This window comes from Podarcis vaucheri (genome assembly GCF_965113315.1).
Source record: "Podarcis vaucheri genome assembly, chromosome: 5".
In the NCBI taxonomy this organism is placed as follows: domain Eukaryota; kingdom Metazoa; phylum Chordata; class Lepidosauria; order Squamata; family Lacertidae; genus Podarcis; species Podarcis vaucheri.
In genome coordinates this window covers 28,827,173-28,839,893 of record NC_138763.1, presented here as the reverse complement: position 1 = coordinate 28,839,893, position 12,721 = coordinate 28,827,173, and the positions used below count along the sequence as shown (strand labels likewise).

General features: G+C 41.4%; 1 protein-coding gene across 1 annotated transcript in view; it reads right to left on the bottom strand.

Annotated features, from left to right (window-relative positions):
• SLC9A9 (solute carrier family 9 member A9) overlaps window positions 1–12,721 on the bottom strand; it is a 269,909-nt gene that overhangs the window by 123,047 nt on the left and 134,141 nt on the right. Inside the window, exons 10-11 of the mRNA XM_082224708.1 lie at window positions 3,383–3,496; window positions 1,427–1,538 (exon numbers count right to left, since the gene is read on the bottom strand). Of these exons, the coding sequence (XP_082080834.1) occupies window positions 1,427–1,538; window positions 3,383–3,496 (226 nt within the window). The remainder of the gene's footprint in view (window positions 1–1,426; window positions 1,539–3,382; window positions 3,497–12,721) is intronic.

Here is a 12,721-nt window from a genome sequence, read left to right as displayed (position 1 = left end):
GGAAGTAATAGTACCACTCTATTCTGCCTTGGTCAGACCACACCTGGAATACTGTGTGCAATTCTGAATGCCACAATTTAAGAAGGATGTTGACAAGCTGGAAGGTGTGCAGAGGAGGGAAGCCAAGATGATCAAGGGTCTGGAAACCAAGCCTTACGAGGAGCAGTTGAGGGAGCCAGGTATGTTTAGCCTGGAAAAGAGGAGACTGAGAGGAGATATGATAGCCATCTTCAAATATCTTAAGGGCTGTCACATCAAAGAGGGAGCATGATTTCTTTCTTCTGCTCTGGAGGGTAGGACTCGAACCAATGGCTTCAAGTTACAAGAAAGGAGATTCCAACCAAACACTCAGAAAAGCTTTCTGACAGTAAGAACTGTTCGGCAGTAGAACAGACTCCCGTGAGAGGTGGTGGACTCTCCTTTCTTGGAGGTTTTTAAACAGAGGTTTATGGCCAACTGTCATGGATGCTTTAGTTGAGATTCCTGCATTGCAGGGGGTTGGACTAGATGACCCTTTGGTCCTTTCCAACTCTATGATTCTAAGAAAGGAGAGCAGCCATCAGCCTTGAAGTTAAAGTTGCCTATCAACACTCAACACCTGGAATAAAGACTGAGCAGGCACACTGTTTACCTGGTTACAGTCTTCCCCATCAGGGTGAGATGTACTGTATTGCAACTTAAATTACAGCAATCATTTCTCAATTTGCGCCTATACATACAAATTATCACAATTAATCTTTAAAATACATAATAAAATACTATTTTTAAGGAAATGAAATTAGCCTATGCATTTTTTTTTGCAAATCCATGTCCTTTGTCCTCATTTTGGGCAACGCCCACCGTAGCAATTAAAGAAAATGGCAGTGAAACATCCAGCAATGATATATATTAAGGTAATGAATTATGTACTGTATTCACATTATGTATTAAATTATCGTGTTGTGGAGAAGAGAGATATGCATGCTCATATCTGCACCACTTGAAGCTTCCACCCACTCAGGAGATGTCTTAAACTGACCACTGTCCCACCAAAGGAAGCATGGTGCTTGCATCAATCAACTTCCAAGATGAAGGAGTCCTCTTCAAATAGGACAGGGGAGAGGCTGCCATTTAGCAGTATGTTTATGCTGTGTTAGTTTCATTTCCCCAGCTAAGCTGCTGCTTTCAAGTCCACTTCATAAACTTTCCTAATGGGCAGGCTGCACCTTGGTAATTAAAATGATTAAAATCATTATTGTATATCATCAGAGGACAGAGGCAAGGCTTTCTGAAGTGATGATAAATCTTTCCAGTCAGTGTGGAACACAGAGTAGCTCCCTTGTCTTTGTCTAGTAAACCATCCCTCCCACCCCTTTTCCTTGGAAGAAAATTGCATCCTTCCATGCTCATTTCTCTTCTCAGCAAGCGGCAGAAGCCATTGACTCACCTGAGAACATCATCATATGTTGGAAATTCCTGGGAATCTTTTGTTTTCGGCCCAAGTTGAGAATGAAAGAAATTGGGTATATATTACAGGCTCTTGCTATGAAAATTGCCACCTACATCATGGGGAGTGAGAAGTTAAGGAAAATAAGGTGGAAAATGACAAAACTAGATGAAGATGTGCCCAGTGCATGATCTAAAACAAACAGAAGAATCATCACTTGATGAGACTGTGGTGCAGGAACAGAATGAATATTTTCATAGCTTACTCAGAACTGCTTCTTTTCCCAGGGTTTTTCCTGTCTTCCCTTGAACATCTCTTTCACCCCCCTCCCCATTTCAACTACTCTAAATTCATGTTCCATCTTTGTCAAAGACAACAGCAATCTCTCTAAGAAACCCTTCGCTTGCTATAAATTGTTCAGGCGCCAACAGTATTATTTCCTCAAACAGTAATTCAGGAAGGATAAATGTACTTTGAGACATGATTACTGTCTCATTTCCTCACAATTCATATTGTATCTGTCTAGGATTCTCCACGCCGGCGTCTGCCCCCCACCTTCCAATTATTTTTGTAGGGTTCAGAAAATTGTGTTGGTTTTCTCATTATCCCTCTGTGCATCTAATGCCAAAGTTGCTTTAATAGCAATTTTAGATGAAATAAGGACATTTTACAGAAAAGAATAGAAAAAGCAAAATTACATCTCTTAACTGTACACAGATACCCTGCTGGAAGGAGATTTCTTCTAAGATCTCACCCTATGTATCAGGGGTCTTCTTCACCACACTGAAAACTTTAGCTGTACAATAGACACAAGCGGAAGAGAGCAACCCTGTGGCAAACTTTAGAAGCAGTATCTTGGTGGAGATTTGAGAAGCATATAGATGGTGAACCTGTAGTCTTCCAGATAATGTTGGACTCCTGTCATCCCCAGATAGCATAAATATTGGTCTGGAAAGATGGGAGCTAGTTCAGCAATACCTTCATCTCTGATTTAGGTCAAAATACAGTAGCTCCACCTGTTCATTGTACATTCAGTGAATTGGTCCATGTGGACACTGTGACAAATGTATGTGTGTGTATTAAGAAGTCTGTTTTGGTTGCTTATAAATGTCATTTTTTAAAAATGTGTTTTAGCAAACAGTGCTCTTCATCAGTGGCTGCTAGTCATGTTGGCTGGATGCTACCTCCATGGCCAGAGTCAATATGGCTCTGAATGCCAGCTATAGGACAGTCACAATGGGAGAGTGCTAGTGAGCTCATCTCCTGCTTGTTGGCTTCTCAAGAGGCATCTGACTGGTGACCGTGGGGTAACAGTATGCTGGGCTAGTTATGGCTTTTCTCTGATACAGCAAAGCTCTTTCCCATATGCTCTTATAATCTCAGTACAGGTGGGCAAGCATTCCTGAAAAACAGCACTAGACTGCTTTTTCATTTTATGCAGAACATCAGTAAGGGACAAAAGACCTGGCCATGTGTACTCTTGGTGCAACCTAAAACATTCCATGCTTGGGAGCAATATACAGGGGCTCTGTGGTACCAGGGCAGGGGGATGAGATTCATTGATGGACATCTTTATGCAGAAAGCGTTCCCTGAAGCCCTGAAGTTTGGAAACCATCTGCAGGATGAAACATCAAACACATTACACAGGGGATAGTGTAACAATATATGTTTTGAGGCTGTGATTCAGTTGCTCATAAAGAATGGAATAAAATTATTACTAATTCAGGTTCTGGATACAATTAAAAATATGGAACAGATTTTCTGGAGAGAGATTGATTTTGGCCACCCCAAGTGTTCTTGGACATAGAAAATAGTTACAATCTTTTTTCTTTCTTTTTTTGCATACAGAGAAAGATATCTGGATTCTGGTTTATATCAACAATTATGGGATTAACTGCACACCATACATTGCGTTTTCCATACCATATATTTGCTGGTGTCTAAAAAAAGGATACAAATGCTCCAAATATAAACAGTGCATTGAAGATGTGATTTTGGAAGGTGAACAATGCTAATCCCATATAACAGAAGATAACATTCTCAGCCAAAAAGTTCATGAACTCGAACAACTGAAATGAGAAAGGGGGAAAAAACCACCCCATTATCATCTGGGTTTGCTGTTTGGGAATGGATTTTCATGAAATGATCCACAAAACATCTAGTACATAGATTTTTAAAAACATTTAATCTCAATACCGAAGGTTGCAAGCAATGGTCTCAGTGAATGTGGAACAAAACAAAACGAAACAGTGGTAGACATAGACATAGCCAGGGGTAGTTGTTTTGAGCTTATAATTTAGGAGTTAGGGAAAACTATGCTCCAGGTGCACCACCTTTATCTGTTCCATAGGAATCAATTCCTAAGGGCCAAAGGGTCTTTGGCACCCCTCAATAAAATATTTGAGAGGCCAGGCCCCCCTCAAGCTGATGGGCATTGCCATTCAAATGATGTGTGTTGCACGGTGTTGTGTGATTGATTATGTGGGCTGGGGCTTACCCAAGGCCGTATTAACCATAGGCGCTAGGGGTGTGGGTCACCTGGGTGCCAGGCTCTCAAGGGCACCAGGCTGAGAGTCTGGGGCCCAAGAGTTGAGTCCGGGGAAGAGCCCGCCTGTCTGCGGTGGGCTCTTCTGTTGCGGGAGACTCTGCGCCATGAGTTCGGGGGCGACCGAGCCAGCGAGATGCTGAGGCGTCCGGCCGGCTCTGCCCTCCTGCGCTCCTGGGACTGGGCAACCGGGGGCGCTGGGTGGATCTTTACACCCCAGGGGCACATATGCTTAAGACAGCCCTGGGCTTACCTGCCCCTTCCAATATTTTGTCCAAGTTGGCACCCCTGGTTCCAGGGTTTTCTAAAGCAGATATGTGGGGCACACAGGGGGAATGTGGGAAGAGGAGCAGGCGGGGAAGTTCTGTGGCACAGCTAAAACTCTTGTACAAGCGGAACTGTTGAGCTGGTTTCTGACAAGCTTGCCAGACTTGCATTTTAGGGGCAACAAGTGGTGCAGAGGGTCAATTTCTCTAAACAAAAATCAGGAACCTGTGCTAGAATAGCCAGCCTATTCTAATTTCTGCTTAATTTAAGAATGTAAATTTAACATTATTTTTTAAGTTTAGCAACAATTTTACTGCAACAAGATATATATGTTCTTCCCTGTGGGAAGGAAGAAAACACAAATCAAGCAATGACTTTTTCAAGGAAACTCAATAGTCAATTAGCTTAATAGATTATAGTAAGGGGAATCTTTCAGAGGCTGCATGGCCTGATGCAATATCTTCAAATATCAGCAGAAATAAGCTAGAGAAAACTTTAAAAATAAAATAAAATGCATGGCATTTGCTCTTCTGGACTCATCTTTGTAAAAATCCGAGTTAAAGGGGCTTTTGTAGCTGAATGATCTTGTCCCTCCGATGCTTCCTCATTTTGCAAACTCTGTCGATGAGCATTCATAAATCACAGCATTAAAAGGGTTGCTATGGAGACATATCGCTTTACATTTTCAATGGGGCTTATGTGCTTTTTTAAATCAGTGAAGGATGACAAAGGAAAAGGCAACAGATGTGAGAAATATTATTTCAGATGAAGACTGGAGGAAATGAATGGCATAAATGCCACACTTAGGCGCAAGAAAATCTTAACTGTGGTTGCAGACACATCAAAGATGCAAAGCTGAGCCGTTGAATAAATATGCTCACCCCAAACAGGAAGGACAAGTTGAACAAGGAATTTGCTTGCTGTAGTATTAAAGATGTTGGACAGTACAAACTGTGAGTGAAGCCTAAGCTCAGATAACTGGTGGGCACCAGAGACGGGGCTTTTTTAGTGCTGGCTCCATGCTGATGGAACTCCCATCCTAGAAAGGTGCATATGGCTGCTATGCCAATAATTTTTAAACAGGCACTGAATATTAAAACAAAAAAGATGGACCACGCCAAAATAGTGGATATAACCGGGAAAATCAGAAACCAGGAAGGAAGAAACTTTAACAAGGAATAGGAAATGTTTTAGAAATAACCTAAGAGAACACTGTAAACAACTGTAAACTTTGGCAGGATTTCAGTAACGCTTGCAATGTACAGTGGTACCTCGGGTTAAGTACTTAATTTGTTCTGGAGGTCCGTATTTAACCTGAAACTGTTCTTAACCTGAAGCACCACTTTAGCTAATGGGGCCTCCTGTTGCTGCTGCGCCCCCGGAGCACAATTTCTGTTCTCTTCCTGAAGCAAAGTGCTTAACCTGAAGCACTATTTCTGGGTTAGCAGAGCCTGTAACCTGAAGCGTATGTAACCCGAGGTACCACTGTACAAAAAACTAGGTTAAAAATAGATTATTTTAAGAAAAATAGAGAAAATATATGATGCAGTTGAAAAAGATTGAAAATGGAAACCATGGAAAGGTGGAGGGAGGTCTAAAGATTCAGGGAATCCTTAATGTTGATGATTATGTCTAATGTTTGAATTTAAATGTGTGGTGTAAAACTGAATAAAAAAGATTAGAAAAATAAAATAAAAAGGAAAGCGTCTCTGTTGAAGTAATGGTGATATGAATATGTACTTAAATTCATTCATTTATTTTATCTCCTTCAATCAGTCACAAGTGTTGAAACTTTGGCCCTCATCACATCCACTGATGACCATGCGGGAGCCATTTCTTCATGGTCTGATTTCATACGGCTGTGGCATTTGAGTGAATATGATCATCATGCTGGCAGGGCTTATCTTAAGTCGATTTCCCACCCAACTCTCAACTCTTCCCCTCAGAAAGTGGGCAAGATCCATGCCACTGACTTTTATGGTTTCCTGGGAACTGTAGCTTGTTAAGGTCGCTGAGAGTTATCAGGAGATCCCTCACAGAGTTACAATTCCCAGCACCCTTAACAAACTGCAGTTCCCAGGATTCTATGGAGGAGGAGGGGAGTTTGGATTAATACAGGAGTCATCTAAATGTATGGTATGGATGTTACCATGTGCTGCAGCTGAGCGGCATTGTATATGGCTCCATAGGAAAGCAGCTCCTTATATGACAGAGGGTTTGTGAGAATGGCTCTTTAGATTAATATGAAGAAGAAGAAGAAGAAGAGGAGGAGGAGGAGGAGGAGGAGGAGGAGGAGGAGGAGTTTGGATTTGATATCCCGCCTTTCACTCCCCTTCAGGAGTCTCAAAGTGGCTAACATTCTCCTTTCCCTTCCTCCCCCACAACAAACACTCTGTGAGGTGAGTGGGGCTGAGAGACTTCAGAGAAGTGTGACTGGCCCAAGGTCACCCAGCAGCTGCATGTGGAGGAGTGGAGACGTGAACCCGGTTCCCCAGATTACAAGACTACCGCTCTTAACCACTACACCACACTGGCTCTCAATGCTCCTGTACGATGTCAAACAAGAAACATGGAAGCAGAAAAGAATGTATACTATAAGAGATTTAGGATGCACACCTACACTCATTGGTTGGAAATCTGTGCAAGGACATATACAAAAGCCACAGTACTTACACACACATCGCAAATCTATGCCTAATATCAACAATTCTCCTCATTATATTCCCCAAAGAGAAGCAATAGGACAAAATGATGATCCCTTTCCCCAAATCTCTGCCATCCCTGCCCCATATTTCCTTTTTCCCACCTGTGCTGTGCATGATTTGTATATAGCAGACATTCTGTGGAGTATCTATGGTGGAACACACACACCTCAGCATGGAAATGTGAATATTTCTGTGGGATACGTGAAGGTCATTAAAAGTCACAACCCACTGTAGTCACTGTTTTCCAATTTGGTGCAAAACTGATGGCATTTGAACATTGTGGTTTAATGAGAGCACAATGATCAAAAGTGTATCACGAAGTCAAGGATTACTGATAAATCTATAACAAAGGAAGTTCTTTTGGCGGACCATTAAATTAAATTGTAAGGGAACACAGAGGACATCAGTACTGCTGGCATTTGAAACACTTTTATTACATGATTAACGTGTAATATGTTAATCACTTTACTCGTTTTCTCTATTTCAATTAGAGATTTAAGAAAAATTGCACACATGCGCACACACAAAGCAGGTTTTGCTTTTGAAGTCGCAGCCTGAAATCTCTGATGCTTTGGGTACAAAAAGAAAAAGTCAGGAATAATGAATGCTGACCACGCAGTGGTGTTATGTTCTTCATTCTTAGGTTAAGCGGCTTAGAATGGGAGGAATCATGCATATAAGAAGATAAGTCCCTGGTTTATTTTTACTTCATATGGGGTGACAATTTTAAAGCCTGAGCTTATTTAGGGATTGCAGCCTGCCACACAGGATCATGGCACGTTATAGGATTCTGGAATGGCCTCTGGAGGAAGATAACCTTGCAAGGAAAAGCAGCAGCAACAAAAATAGGGTGATCTAGTGAATTACCCTTTGCTGTTTTAAATATATTTTTTATTATCAGTTGGCTTCCACTGGTGCAATAATGTCTACTTGTGCAATGGAACTTCTCCTCCCTCTCCTTCTTGGCTGAGCTGTAGTTCAGCATATCCTGCGACTTTGAGCAAGTGTCTGGCTGGTTCTTTGTGGCCTGTTTGCTTGTTGCAAGCAGGTGGCACAAAGACTCCAGCAAGGCCCAAGGGTGTAGCTGTGTATTCCCTTGCAGATATTCCCAAAGTGAGTTGACCACAGTGAACCTCCATGTGACCAAGTGGTGGAGGCCACATACAGAAAAGGAAAAAAAACCCCTGTGCTGCCATCTTCTTATGAACCTGAATCAGCCGCGAGTCAGATGCAAAACTGACGCCGGTCATGTAGCTATGTGGAATATACTTAGCTGAGACCTGGGAGCAAAGAAAAATAGCTCTCAGCGGAAAGGAAGGCATAATTTGAAGCCAATTTTGTTGTTGTTGCGCCGTGCGGCTGACAAAGAAACTTGGAGTGCTTTAATATGTAATTGGTCTCCCTGTGCTCACTGGGAAGAAGTAATGTCTTTGATGCAAACCAATTGTCCCCCAAGCCACAAAACACTAATATATTTACCTTTTTATTTTTGCATTGATGGAACAGGCTGCTGCTCATGTTTTAAACGCAAAGAGGAAAATCAATCTCCTTCTCAGCACCTCCCCCACAATGGCACCCTCTTGTGACTTGCCATCATAGCACTAACCTCTGGCGATCAATTCCATTTCTAAGGAGACGGAATACCATTCATTCATCTTCAATTTGCTGAGAGGAAAGCCTCTGTTCTGCCATATTAATTATTGAAACAAGACCAGAAACTATTTTTGTTGCTTGCAAGCTTTTTTTTTGTATGTCTGGTCAGATATCCATTTAGACCGACCTGAAATATTAGAGCTTAATATTCGACACCATGACCCTGGAATGCAGGAAATTAATCTGTTTTCATAAGAATTTTGTGGCCCCACGACTTTGGAATTCACTGCCAGTTGACATCTGTAAAGCTACTACCGTTCATTTCTTTGGAAAGGCCTTGAAACCCAGGTACTTTCATTGGCTTATTCATGACTGATTATCTGTGCTGCTGTTGAGCTTCTTTGGGTTGATGGTCTGGGGGGGGGAAATGTGCTTTATCTTTGGGCTGAGAATATATATTTATTTTGGGTGGTTTTATTAATGTTTGCAGGTTTAAGGGAAGTTTGGTATTCTGTTCTGTTGTTCATGGTTGGAAATTGTATTCATATCTCTTGTAAACTATTCTGAAAAAGTTTTACTCATATAGATGGAGTAATTCATTCATATATATCCTAAATCAGTGATTTACACCACACAGCTACGTTATGAATACAGTATTAAATTTTACAATATAAACTTTATTTACATTATTCAATTACATAATGGGGGGTGGGGGTGGGAAGGGGTGGGGGTGGGAATCCCACCTCTTTAACTTTTATTTCTAGAGGCACGGGAGTTTAAAAACCGACTGCCACTTCTCACAAAGCCATTGGATGAGATGCTGTGATGTCACAGAATGTTCAGAAGCATTACTCCCAATCATTATTATTTAGTCAAAGGCCATCAATTGTACAAAAATAAATAAATCACCCAGAACATGATAAAAACAAAACAGCACATCCAACTTTTCACATGACAACAATACTAATAAACAGCAGCACATTACAAAATGAGTGAAAGGCTACCATTTACAACTGAACTCAATCATTACTTTAACCCAAAGATAGTAGTATAAATACTACTAGTAATATTTCTAAGCTATTTCTAACCTATTGCTTTCCAGTGTTTTGAGGGAAGAACTGACTATGTGTTTTGTAACCAGAAGACAGTTGGTTTAATCCCTGACACCTTGGGCTAGAAGGATTTAGGTAGCATGGCTGGCAAGGCCAGTGCTGCTGCTCAGGGTGTGGTTGTGGGGTTCACCACATCTTTTTTCTGTTAAAAAAATGCTTTTTGGAGAGTATGTGCACTGTTGCACAGGAGCAAAGCTCCAGGCTGTGTACACACCATACATTCAATGCTCCTATTAAGCTCATTGAAAGCACATGGCTTCCCCCACAGAATCCTGGGAACTGTTGCTTACATTGCTCAGAGCTACCATAGCCAGCACCCTTAGCAAATGATAATTCCCAGGATTCTTTGGGATAAGTTGTGTTCTTTAAATGTATGGTGCGTACGCTGCCCTAGCCATCTTTATTTCCTCAGAGCAGCAGCGCCCACAACTGTATGCTGACAACCTCGATAAAAAGGTGAGAAATAGACACCCCTGTGTCCCCTTTCCTGTTGCCTGATAAGAAAGGGTGAGGAGAAAGTGTATCCCCCTTCTTGTTCTTTTGTTTTCAGGAAAACAAGAAAGAAAAAAGGACATTGTTCATTCCACTGATTCCTACCAGGTTGTGGAAAGGGGACAAACAGGTTCCTTTGTCTTTCATTTCCCTCAAAAAACAGAAGCCTGGGAAGCAAGGTGATAGGAGCAATCAGGACAGTGCAACAGTTGTGGAGAGAAGACAGTGCAAGGACCCCCTCAGAGGGCACCTTGCTTAAGCCCCCCTCAAATCTGGTAGCCCCACCAAACAAGACTTCTGCTGTTGCCAGTCTGAGTAGCCTGTGTTACAATGATCTGACTCAGTATGTAGCAATTTCTAAGCTTGAAATTAACTAGGAATTACTCTCACTGTCGCAGCACAACCTAGCATAGATACATCACCAGAAGCTTCAGTCTGGTGTTGGCTAATAGAGATAAATGTTATTATTAACTTTTGTGTGATTTTTATTAAAAACAAAAAATAGAAGCAATCAAATGAGGGGAATAGCTGATATATTATTTCTCATGCAACCCACCCAGTAAAGGAAGGGACCTTTTAATAATTAAAATAAAATAAATGCAGAATAATTCAGTAAGAAAAAAAGAAGAGAAGGCTTGTGGTGTTTGCCTATTTCTTGTGATTATGTTCAGACAGGGGGATGGAAATGGTTAATGTCGATTGACCAATGAGAAAGCTCAGAGGCGGAGCCTATCCGGTTTTGAGGCTCAGCCCAGGGGTTTTACCATTGGGAGATAGAGGAGTCAGAGTCAGACGGAGCCATGAGACAAACATAGTGGTTGTGACAGCTAGAGTGAGCGACAGGGATAGAACTGAGAGAGAAGAGTGTGACAGTGTGAGATAGTGCCACATCTAGTTAAGGGTGCGCATTTGAGAAACCGTTCTGAATATATTTAAAACTTGTTTGTTCTTCAATAAACTTTAGTCTTTGTTGTTGACTTTACAACCTGACTGAGACTCAGTATTTCACCAGAAGAAACCTGGTTGGTGGCAGCGGAAGAATAAAGCAGTGGTGTACAGGACAATAGTCCGTGAAACAACCGGGGGCTTTGTACAAATGCCACAAGGCTGAATATGGAAAAAGAAGAAAGGGAAAAGGAAAGGAAACGGAGAGCAGGAAAGTGGAAGTGCAGGAAAAGAGGAAAGTAGATGAAAAAAGGAATCAATGCTCAAAAAGGTAGAGGAAATCTTGTCATTTACATGTGCAGACGTCAGGGATGTCTCACTGATTATGATAAGACAGCATTTTAAACAATGCCTGTAAATGGGAAAGAAAACTCACATATGAAATGTTTAGCCATCATGATGTGGACCTTGATTTGGAGAATCCAATCTTGTTTTGGGTGGCATGGATAGGATGGGGAGTGAGAGGAACAACTGAACTACAGTGCCCCTTCTTGAGAAAGTTGTAGGAGGTGGGACTTACTCATCTCTTGCCATTCAAAGTGACTCACCAGCAAAATGACTTGTCAATAAAGAGAACAGAAACATGTGCATGTGACGTGTAGGTCTGTCAGTGCATCGTGATAGTGAAGCACCAGGATGCATTGCATGATCTGTCTTTGTTTATTTTATTGTTACTTTATTAAATAGGTTTATATACCGCCCTTCACCATAAAAACTCAGGGCGGTTCACAGGGTGGAGTCATCACCTTGTATTCTTTACATGTTCCACTTTTAAGTGATCTTTTATATGATCATCTCAGCAGGGAGGCTATTGGTGGGGTGGAGAGGAATACAGGAAGCTTGAATTTATTGAATCATTCCTGTGCAGTTTTGGAAGAAAAGAAGAATATCATGAGAACATAAGAAGAGCCTTGATATACCTATTTGTCTTGCTATGTCGTGGGGGGGGGGGAGAGGGCAGAATGGCAAAGTTATTCTCACCTGAGGATGAGAAACAAAAGTATGCTTAAGAAAGCTAATTGATTCGTTCGGAAACAAATATTCCACTTCAGACTTTCTATGTTTCTGGGCCTTGTCATCAACTTGCACTTTGAATCTTGCCTTGTGACCATTAAGAAATTTAGAAGCGTGATATTATAACATGCTTCTCATTTTAAAAGTAGATGCTGTATAGCATTTGGAGAGAAAAAATGAAGGAGAATCGCTTAAAACAATTCATTTAAGAATCACAGTGCGACAAGAGTCTCAATTCTAGACAAAACTGCTTCCAATTTGCAAGATCCTCTCAAGCGGCACTTAACAAGATTTCCCTTCACACTGTTACCTTTTAATGATATTTCTTTATGAAATGAGAAAGGTCTTTGGTGTTATGTGTGCTCAGGAGAACAAGCCTCAAAAAAATGTCAACACACCAAATAACAAACAATGCAAATCCCTCTTTAAGAGTTCACCTAAGCTATTATACATACCCGGTTCTGCTCACAAACAATTATGAGCAAATGTTGGCAGTAACAGGATATGGTATCTGGCAGCACCATCTCCAGACACTGCAAGTGATGCAGGACTGCGTGTAGGAGTTCTAAGCAGCTGCCATTGAAAATAATGGAAGTTGTGTAGCAGGAGTGATTAATTGAT